An 11,446-nucleotide genomic window follows, 5' to 3' on the forward strand; every position below is an offset into this window, starting at 1 on the left:
CATAGCGTCACCGGATCCTCATGATAACTTTACCAGATAAGCAAAGAATGTGGTGGCACATTTTTTATAGATAGGGAAATTAAGGTTCAGAGAGGTGATGGAACATAATTAAGGTCACACAGCTATGTGCAACACTGGAGTAACAATCCATATCTCATCTTCAGGCCGGTTCAGTGAACTTGATATGTCAGCTAACATGTCATGAGTGAGGTTTTTTGTGGCCCTATGCTACAGCCTAAGAGCATAGTACAGACATGCCAGGACTAGTGCCTCATGAGTGACACAGACTGGTAAATAACGATAACTCAGTAGGCACAAATCTGCCTTGTAAACACAGCGGAAGTGGTCTAGTATTTGGCAGAAGGAGGTCTGGAGAGGCCATCTGAGTTGGGTTTTGAGGGATGAGTAGGAGTATGCCAAGAGGCAAAGACTGGAAAAAAATTGTCTTAGTAGCTGGCAAGAGCTAAAGGGGTGTCAGCAAGACTTTGGGGAGGTGAGAGACTTCTAATTTTGGAGGATGTAGACAAGGTAAAGTTTTTTTGTTTTTTTGTAGTTGTATTATATACATACAGTAAAATACGGAGCATTACTCTTAAGTATACAGCTTCCTGAGTTTTAAAAAAAGCGTACGTAAACACTCATGTACCCATCATTTAGGTGGCGATATAAAACATTTCCAACATCGCAGTAGGTTTCCTCGTGCCCCTTCCCAGTCTATACCCGTCCCCATCCTTCCCCAGTCAGTTGTTGCGAGGTGAGGAAGGCTAACATAAAATCTCAAGTCCTTGGCTTCAGCCCCATTCCTCCTTCCACTTCTATTGCTGCCTCCAAATCTTTCGCCGTCTTTGTGGATAATCCTAAGAAGGTCGTGCATGGGGCGGAAGAGGTTTCTTGATACTACCGCTTTCTAGTGTGCTTCACGGAAACTGAGGCTGTACGTGAACGGGATAGGGATACGGACGATGGTTTCTGGTCCTTCGGAGCCACCGTCCAGGCTCGGGCAGCGCAGAGCTGCCTTGTCCCTCGGCGGCCGCCGTGCGTCCGTTACGTGGCAGCAACTGGCGCCCACCAATCCACGGCGCCCGCATCAGCCCCCTCGGGTGGCGCAGCCGGAAGGGGCGGAGCTGAGGTGGCGGCGGCTGAGACGACAGCGGTGGCAGCGGTGACGGCGGCTCTGGAGGCCGCAGTCCCGGTCCTGGCTTCGGCCCCAGCCCCACCATGGTGACGCTCGCTGAGCTGCTGGTGCTCCTGGCCGCCCTCCTGGCCACGGCCTCGGGTTACTTCGTCAGCATTGACGCGCATGCCGAGGAGTGCTTCTTCGAGCGGGTCACCTCGGGCACCAAGATGGGCCTCATCTTCGAGGTGGCCGAGGGCGGCTTCCTGGACATCGACGTGGAGGTGCGGGCGCGTTGCCCGCGGCCGAGGCGGGGTCGCGCGGCCGCTCTGGGGTTGTCGGCACCCGGGGCCCGCGGGGGGAGCGGGACACGGAGGCCGCTGTCCGAGTACTGGGAGGGGCCCGAGCCGCCACCCGGCGACCCCCAAACGGTCCCTTGCCCCGCGCCCGCCCGGATTCCGGGCTCCGCTCGGGATACGGAGCCGTTGCGTGGTTGCTTTGGATTCTCAGCTTGAACGGCGTGTTCCCCTTGGAACCTCTCGCCGAGCTTTGTCGACCAGGCGCCGCGTGTCAGCTCCGGGCGCAGGAGGCGTTTCACAGTCGCGTTTAGCTAGTGGCAGGTCTCGATGCTTCCCTTCATAGCGTAAATTAAAGTTGAGACGTGGCATGGAAACTTCTGAAAAAGTAAATCGGAAGCTATGGAGGAGTGCTAGGCAGGTTCACGTTGTGTTTGACTTTATTTTTTAACCCGAGTTAACTCGTTCTTACACAAATCTCCGGATACCTCGTTTAGCCATCTCATGACTAGGAGAGTGGAATTGGATCATGCAGTTTAGAAGTGACTGCAGCGTAGTATTTGGAGAAAACGGAAAATTATTTTAAGAAACTAGCAGTCCCTAAAATTTCTCCTGTGTCTATTTTTAAGTTCAGGGAATGCCTCGCCTCTGACTTTCTTTTTAGGAAACCAGATGTAATTACTATTTAAAATAACCTATTAGTATGATTAATTGGGTCTAAGGATTTTCCATCTGACAGTGACCATCAACCGAGTGGGACATAAATCGCACAAAACAAGTGAAGTCCAGAAATAAGGAGATGACGGAAGGAATGACTGTTAAAATTAGCTAAGATCTTAAGACATCAGCTATTTCAGTCTGCACGTTTTACAGGTGGCACGGGCTTCATAAGAGGGACTGACTTGAGCAAGGCCTAACAGTGGGGTAACACACTGGGGTGAGAACATGGGGCTCCCAGTTTCCAACCTAGTCCTTTCCCTTAGGCCTTTAGGCATCTCAGATGAAGCAGATTCCTTTACCGGCAGATCAATCAGGAAAACCTAGATGTGTAGCTTGCTCAAAATTCTAGTTTTAAAGAGATTTCTTTTTTTCTGGTTTTGATATTAACAGCTACATATTTGCCTGTTTGTTGGTGGTGTTGGGCCACTTGAAGACAAGTGTAAGGTGTGTTTCTGAGGGGTTTACGTTTAAGTTGGACAAATAAGACAAATGTTGTCACATAGACAAATGTAGAGTTGAAAGGTGTTCGGAGAGCCTTGTTTCTTAAATGGGAGAACTGCAGCCCAAAGAGGTTACTGTCAGTAACTGAAGTGGAGCCAACGGCAGGTTACATTTTCTTAGAGAATGTTCTATTGCCAACAGACATCACTTACGATTTTAAATCTTTTGAGCTATCTCACGCGTTTCTCTCCTGCTTCCAGATTACAGGGCCTGATAATAAAGGAATTTATAAAGGAGACCGGGAGTCCAGTGGGAAATACACATTTGCTGCTCACATGGATGGAACATATAAGTTTTGTTTTAGCAATAGGATGTCCACCATGACTCCAAAGATAGTGATGTTCACCATTGATATTGGGGAGGCCCCCAAAGGACAAGACATGGAAACAGAAGGTGAGATGAACATTCAGAAGATTGATAACACATTCTAAGAGTTAATACTAATTCTGTGCATTTTATCCACCTGAGTGGAGTGTTTGATATTTTAGGTTCTCTGACTGTGTTTATGACCAAAAACCTTTTGTGAAATATACTTTTTATTTATCGAAATCTTCTAATTAACAAGAAGAAGTTATTGGAGGTTCATGTTTATATTTTACTTCTTTACAATTGCTATTTCAGGCAGCTTAGTCACTTGTGCTCTTTTAAGCATGTAGGTTACATGTGTCTTAGGTTGTTTGTTCTGTTAATTTGCTTATTCTGGTATATACATTTTTAGTTGCTCATTTGTATACATGATTAGTTTAGCTAAACTTTTTGTATGTGTGTGTTTATATCTTACACTTTTCTTCAGGTGGTGGAGATACCTGGGATGGTATGTGGATTGATTTTTGACAGCATCCTGTCTTTCTGCATATTTTTGTTGGCTACTGTCTAATTTCTGCTTTCCTTCTTTCTAACCTCAGTTTGTTAGCATGAGAGTGTTCTTTCTCTTAGTTAAAAAAAAAAACCCTACAGCTAATTTAGAGTTTTAGAGTGGTTGTTTTTTGGTGGTTTTCTATTTGGTTACAGGAGATACAGGTTAGGTCATTTGAAACTTGGTTAGATGTGAAATGCAGTTCTAGGAGCCATGTCTAGATAAGGTGACAAAAGCTTTGTCAGACATATGTTGCAGTTGGATTAATTTTTATTCCTCAACTGACCAGCAGTGAACCCTAAATTGATTCTTCTGGATAAATTGCTTACCAGGAACCAGCATGTAAGGATTTTTTTTTTTTTTTTTGGGCACAGTACATTTCAGGATTTTTGGAAACTAGTAGTAGTAGTAGTAGTAGCTTTAATAGTACTTCATAGTATTAATGTGATATCATTTGCCCTAGATAGCACTTAGTAGAGTATTTACATAAAGAAGGTGAACTGTTTTTAGGTGTTGAAATCTATAATTTAGAGAATCATACTACTAAGAAATTTCTGTGCTTGCTTTCCAGGGTCATTTGCAATTCAGGACTTGGCTAATTCTCAAGGAGAATTAGGAGTTTTAAAGGGCTTTGACTTTGTTCACTTTCTGGAAATTAGTCCTTTCTAAATAGTCAGAAAATGTTGGCTGATGAATGTGAATACTCTTCTTAAATCTTTTAACACGATATTTAAAATTCTCGCTTTTGCTTGTTAATATCAGTGAATGGCAGCTATAAAATCAAGCTTTCCTCTAAAGCAGTGGTTCTCAGGTTAGGATGATTTTTGCCCCCCAGGGGACATTCGGCAGTATCTGGAAACATTTTTGATTCTCGTGGCTGGGTTGGTGGTTGTACAATGCATTGGACAGCTTCCCACCACAAAGAATTATGTGGTCCAGAATGTCCATAGTGCTTCTCCTGAGAAACACTTCTCTAAAGGTTCCACCTAGTGCCTGGGCTTTTCACATGAAGCTAGTGAGGGATCATTTGTGCTTCCAGCCCAACTACCTTAAAATGGTAGAGGCTCTTGGTTTCTCTTAAGAAATGTAGGATTATCTGTGGAATTATCTTGGAATTCAAGATGAGGCCCAATCTTGGGCAGTCCTGAAGAAACCCCTCCGATGCAGTCTTCCCTTGTGGTATATTTTTTTCATACCTGTTTGTTCATTGTCATAATACAGCATTACGTAGAAGCATACACTTATTTTTCAGAACTGTTAGTTTACCTTGCTAAAGAGAACACCTGCTTTTAAACCTTGCGTGGCTGAGAGCTTGTTTCTTCACTTGCAGTGCCTGCTGTTTCCCACTGTAGTGAAATTATTGCTTTGACTATAATAGAAGAATGTTGAGTTGGTGTGGATTTTCCTCAGAGCATCTTCATGTTTTTCTCTGCTCAGCTTCATAAAGATTAAAAGTCAGTTTTGATACTACTCCTAAATTAACATTAGAGTTATATGATTTTTTAAGAGTAGATTTTGATTTAGTTTAAATATCATTATTTATAGGATTATTATTAGGGTTTTGTTTATTTTATGTTTTGTGGCACCTCCTCCCCACCCCCCCCCCCAGTCTTTTTATTTTCTCCACTATGGTTAGCAGTGAGTTTAGTGAACTTAAGTTAGGAATTCCTTGGAAGACATTTCTTAGGGTTGTAGTCCTTTAGTTAGTAAACGTTGTATAGTATGTTTCCTACTCTGAAAAGGGTTTCTCTACTGGGAATGAACTTGAAAAAATGCGTTGAGAATTAAATTGTCATCAGTGGTCCAAAATGATGTCTGAGCCATTTCTTAAAAATAGCTTATTTTGGGGCTTCCCTGGTGGCACAGTGGTTAAGAATCTGCCTGCCAATGGAGGAGACACGGGTTTGAGCCCTGATCTGGGAAGATCCCACATGCCGTGGAGCAGTTAAGCCCGTGCGCCACAACTACTGAGCCTGTGCTGTAGAGCCCACTAGCCACAACTACTGAGTCCGTGTGCCACGACTGCTGAGGCCTGCGCACCTAGAGCCCGTGCTCCGCAACAGGAGGGGCCACCACAATGAGAAGCCCGTGCACCGCAACGAAGAGTAGCCCCCGTTCGCCGGAACTAGAGAAAGCCGGTGCGCAGCAACAAAGACCCAACGCAGCCAAAAATAAAATAAAATAAATAAATTTTAAAAAGTTAAAAGAAAATAGCTTCTTTTGTATGCCTTCTCTGGAGGAATTTTTTGGTTTTTTTTTTTTTTTTTTTACTGCTTTTCAGAAAGAGATTACCAAGTATGAGCTAATCTGTTTTCAAATCCGTTTGTAGCTCACCAGAACAAGCTAGAAGAAATGATTAATGAGCTCGCAGTGGCAATGACAGCTGTAAAGCATGAACAGGAATACATGGAAGTTCGGGAGAGAATACACAGAGCAAGTAAGTTAATGATTTGACTGGGGGCTGTGTCTGGGGGCCGTGAATTGGTGATGGTGTATTACCCAAGAGCTTGCTTGTATTTTCCTCATTTGGAAATTTTGCAAACATAAACATACTAAAATATTGACTTAAAAAAACATCTATGCAAAGATATTTTTTGAGTATACATGTTTCTTTGTAGAACTTTGTACTAGACTAGTTTATTATTGGGACATTCATTCTGAACCAAACCTTAAGAGTTTAAAAAAATGTATGGTCAGCTAGGGAGTAAGCTAATGGTTTTCGTAAAGCAGAAGGGAAAAACACTGAAAAATGGATATTGCTTTTTTTTTTTTAACTTTTTATTTTATATTGGAGTATAGCCGATTAACAAAGTTGTGATAGTGTCAGGTGCACAGCAAAGCGACTCAGCCATACATATACATGTATCCATTCTCCCCCAGACTCCCCTCCCATCCAGGCTGCCACATAACATTGAACAGAGTTCCCTGTAGTATTGCATTGGTTTTAAATCACACATCTGAAACTTTTGTGCCAGTGTGGTAAATGTTATATGCTGAGGCTTAGCTGTTTTTCTAAAACCTAATGTTTAGTCTAGTTAAAATAGAAAGCATTAAACCATGAATAGAGGTACTCACCAGGTGAAGATCAGTTTGGGCTCCCAAGTTTGTAAACTGGGAATTGAGAATGTATTAGTCTTCAGAAACATTGATAATTGGAATCCCATCTTAGGTTGCAAGAGCCTGTTTTAGCCCAGGATGTAGCATTAATTATGTTGGTTTTGCATTTAAAATTAAGAGGTACCATATTGACCCACAGACCAGATGACCATATTTTAGATCCAGGTCCGCACCCATTCAGTATCTTCATCCTCCATGTTGTCCTTGGGGATAGACCTCACTGGGAGCAAGCTCGTCTGTAAATGTAAAGTGGCTTATGTCTGGAATCTTTGTTTTGAAGTTGGGGTAGGGAGTGGAGAGAAGAGCGACTCAAATAGATAAGAACAGGTTGAATTTCTTCAAGATGTGATTTCTGTTCTTCCCACCCTCTTACATCTATTCTTGCTCCTGATGGAAAGGGCCCTTTAAGACCTAGAGTGCAGACTTCACCTGTCCTTGGGAGAATAATGAGTAAATGTAACAGACTGGAGAAGTGCCTCTGTTCTCCCTTTTTTGGGATGGAATGGGGCCTGAGATGGACCAAGGCTTTTATGCATACTCTCTTGCCTCTTCCACCATGATTCCTTCTCCTTGCCTGCACTCTTGATCTCCTCACCCTCTAGAATCCCTACCTTCTCTCCCTTACCTGTTGGTTATTTTGCTCCCAGGTGGGGGCCAGCCCATTCTGGGATGAGAAGGGCAGTGAACAAAGTGTGAGGACTCAGAGTTTTCACTGCTTTGTAGTTTAAGTAGTTCAGGCCAGGTGGCTTTAAGGAAATAGGAGGTTCTTGGGAACACAGCAGCCAGAGGAAGCACCAGTCTTCCAGTCTATGGGGACATCCAACCTTATTCTCTCGTCGTTAATTTGAATGGAGATACTCTTGTATTTGTTTCACAAACAAAATAGAATTTTAGACATTCAGTTTAATTTCACAAATCAAATAGTTCCCACAATGTTGTTTGTTATTTGTACATCTTCCTATAACACTGGCTTCTCAGAGATGGCTCTAATGAGACTTTTTTTTACACTACGGTATTGTAATAGCTCTGTGTTGCTTTTAGATCAGGCTAATGTGTGAATGGCAAGAGAACAGCGTCTTATATACACACATTTTCCTAGATGGTTACTTTCCTATGTTAGTATGCTTCAGTGTGTTCTATTTAAGCTTAAAGATGCATTTTTCTATAAGTGAAGGGAGAGATAAATACTTCTTTTTATGTGGTTGCTTAATATTTTGAAGTGTTTACTCAGCCATTCCCCTTTTAGACAAAAATTTTAAGATGCTAGTCATTCAGTTATGCTAGAAATTGGTTACTAAGTTTGCAGCAGAAATAAACTTCATGCCATGGAATTAGCACTAAAATGTAAGTGTTGGTGGTTTTTAGAGTTCTAGTTAATGTTCTTGGGCATGTGTCTGTTTTTAGTCTGGAAAAAACCCCCACTTTTTTGAATAACTACAAGTTATCTTTCTGGAAACATTTAATTGCTTTTCACTTCTTTTTGAGTGATCATCAGTCCAGTATTTATTGCAATTCTAGTTTATCTTTTAATAAATGGTATACATACATCTAAAAATAGGACAGTTTTTCATCTATATTACTGTATTGCTCATTATTATTGTTTTTAGTATTGGCCATTTGCAGAAAAATCAGAAACTACCCAGTGCTTTTAAAAAGTTAAGGAATTTGATCAGGAAGTTGAAAGAATGTGATATAAATTGAGTGGAATAAAATAATATAGTCACGGCTGTTCCTTTGATGATCAAATTCTTAGCTTAAAAATGGGGTAAATCATGAGACTAGTACAGGTTTGTCTAGTAGTAGCTGCCAGTACTGGTCCATGAAACTGAGAAACCTCACCATCTAGAGCAGATGCTAAGTACTGTACATAGTGCTCAGTAAATATTTATTGGATAAATGCTTAAAGAGAAAGGCACTTAGACTGACACATTTTGACTTGGTAGGTAGTGCTTTTTGGTTAACTCTGTGATCTTGAAATAATCTCTTGATTTTTTTTTTTAAGTCAATTTTCTGATTCAGCAAAAAGGATTGTAATGCAGGGACTTTCTAATGTGTTGGATTGGGTTTTAACCCTAGACTGTGACCTTAGGCAGGTCACTTGTCCTCTCTTTTCTCATGCATAATCAGATTGGGCTTGACTGAACTCCATGAATCTTTAAGGTCTCATCTAGATCTAAAGTTCTCTGCTTCTAAGTTCGTTAAGTTGCTTGGGGACAAAAGACAGAGGTATTTAGAGTATTCTGAGTGTTGTGTGAAGTATTACTCTCACATGGAGTTAAGAATAGGGGATAATTTATGATGCCTATGCTGTTTGTTTTTTTTCTTTCTTTCTTTTTGTTAAATTTTGTTTGTTTGTTTGTCCTCAACAGTCAATGACAACACAAACAGCAGAGTGGTCCTTTGGTCCTTCTTTGAAGCTCTTGTTCTAGTTGCCATGACATTGGGACAGATCTACTACCTGAAGAGATTTTTTGAAGTCCGGAGGGTTGTTTAAAAAGCCTTTTCCTGATGATCTGAAACTCATAATTCACTGTTTACCAGACATCTTGGTCATAATAATGTCATTAGTTTCTATGTTTTTATTTTCTAAACTGTACATTCACAGCTTCTGTTTCTTTGTGATTAATAGATATTGGGGGAAAACACTTTTTTAGGAAAGTTACAGTGAAAATTTGACATGTGATTGGCATGATTTCATATTTCAGTTCTTTCTCCATATACAGGTCCTTCCAGAACTCAAACACTGTAAGTGGAATTAGGTGTATAGTCCTTATTATATCTTCTTTCCTTTTGTTTTCATAGTAAAATGCAGTTTGTTCAGGATAGTACTTTACTGATAGTACTTTACTAAAAATGACTGCATTCTTGGGATCCCTTATCCTGCAGTTCAAGTCATTAAAGGTTCATTTTGTTGTTGAGTCCTTATCAGAAACAACAATCTGAATCTTGACATGTTCTATCCAGCCTAATGGCAGAGCTCTATGACTAGAGGATGCTACCAGGTTGGTACTTTTATACTTTGTCTGTCTTGTTTTTGCTTTAAAGATAAGACTTAAACCAACAACCTTTTTCCCCTTTAAAGTTTTACTTTGCTTAGAACTCAATCACCTCCACTTAAAATTGTTGACACAAGCAGCTAATAACCATTTTTTGGTTTCTGCCTAACCTTGTAAGAAGTCTCTATTAAAGCCAGTTCTCTGGGTGTTGCAGCGAACGGTGGTTCTTTTTCTTTCTATGCTGGCACATCCACTTTCTCTACTCTTGGCACGGAGGAGGTATGCATTCACATAATTGGAAAAATCTGGATTTGTGAAGCCAAAGGGTTAAAAGCCTCTTGGATTTCTTTGCAGTGATATACAGCCACTATTTTATTTTTGATCAGTGGCATTTTGGCCACTGTTTAATTAGTGTACTGAGCATTACTGTCAGTACTAGGGTGTTTGTTTTTGTTTTTCTTGGGTCTTTCTTTTTTTGGCACATGTGAATTTTGTATAAAACGAAATGACTTTCTCTTGGCCTCTGATGATGGGTTTAAAATTAAAGGAGCATCTAGTTTTGGTGTGGGGATGATCCAGGATTATGTTGTGACTGATGTATATTGATTACTTGTACATTTGTTTTGGATCTTTGCAAGGGGAAAACTACAAGTAACGAGTTTTATATAATTAATTTAAATTTGTTACAGGTTTTCATGTTCAGGATAAACAATTTTTCAACCTTGGGTGAAAATACTTGCAACAGTTTAAGGTGACTGTGTTTTACCTTAGGACAACTGTTGCATGCCAATTTGTGTGCGTGTGTGTGTGAAAACACTTCAAAATTGAGTTAAAAGATGTACATTTAAAATTGGTTGTGTATCTAATCTGCCCCAGGTCCAGTAAATAAACAATTCTTTTTAAAAACAGTCTTGGTATTCTGTGTTTTATATATTAACGATTAATTCACATTTGTTAAATACCAACTTGCTAATCATATTTGAAATGAGACATGTCATGTTTTCTGAGTAATGATGCCTGTTATAAATATGTTACTCTTTATGTCTGTAAACTTGAGGATAGTGAATAGGAACCCAATTTTAGGTTTCCCTGTGTGATTCCTTTGATGGGTTAGTGTTATTAACATCTTAAGTATTTTTTTCATTGGAAAAAAAGTTTGAGTTATTTTCACTCAACCACCTGGTTTGTGGATGTGGGAACTAACTTTAAAAGGGATCAAATGATTTGCCCAAGGCTCCCAGATGAAGAGTGATTGATGGGACCAGAATCTAGATCTCTGCCTTTAGAAATGTTTCCTTTTCCTCTATTACACTAAGGGCCTGCTAGTAATAAAAGAAACTGTGGTTTATGCAGCACTGTGTAATGTTCTGGCCTGACGCTAAGCGCTTTACATGGTCTGCCTCATTTATTTCTCAAAACATCTATTACCTTGGGTGCTATTATAATCCTCATTATGGAAATAAGCAGGCTTGGAAAGGGTCCCCAGATCAGAAAATTAGTAAGTAGACCCCAAAATGAAAATGCAGCTATGCGTTTTCCTTCTGTCTTTGCTTTCAGACCTGTTTGGAAGTCCTATTTTATAAAACAGTTGTCAAAGGCGTTTTGAGGAGGTGATGATGGCATTAAAGTGAAAATGTTGCCTTAGGCTTTACTCTTTCACTTTCTAGTTTGAAATGACTGGAGTTTGCATAAGTACTGTCCCCATTTATTCATTCCTAAAATATTTGGATGACTGCTGTGTGTAACCAGTTGTAGGCACTGAGATAAATAGAACAGAAAAATTCCCATTATCCTAGGATTTACCTTTTAGAAATTATATGGCATATTAATGATAAATGATATGGCG

The 11,446-nt window shown here is 40.3% G+C and overlaps 1 protein-coding gene across 1 annotated transcript; it reads left to right on the forward strand.

The window, feature by feature from the left end:
- Positions 1-1,110: 1,110 nt before the first annotated feature.
- Positions 1,111-10,508, forward strand: TMED2 (transmembrane p24 trafficking protein 2). The gene is made up of 4 exons (XM_030860078.2): positions 1,111-1,398; positions 2,832-3,024; positions 5,817-5,924; positions 8,974-10,508. The coding sequence occupies exons 1-4, from the start codon at positions 1,219-1,221 to the stop codon at positions 9,096-9,098; spliced, it is 606 nt and encodes a 201-aa protein (XP_030715938.1). The 5' UTR covers positions 1,111-1,218; the 3' UTR covers positions 9,099-10,508.
- The last annotated feature ends 938 nt before the right edge of the window (positions 10,509-11,446 follow it).

Source organism: Globicephala melas, chromosome 13, assembly GCF_963455315.2.
Source record: "Globicephala melas chromosome 13, mGloMel1.2, whole genome shotgun sequence".
Classification (NCBI taxonomy): Eukaryota; Metazoa; Chordata; class Mammalia; order Artiodactyla; family Delphinidae; genus Globicephala; species Globicephala melas.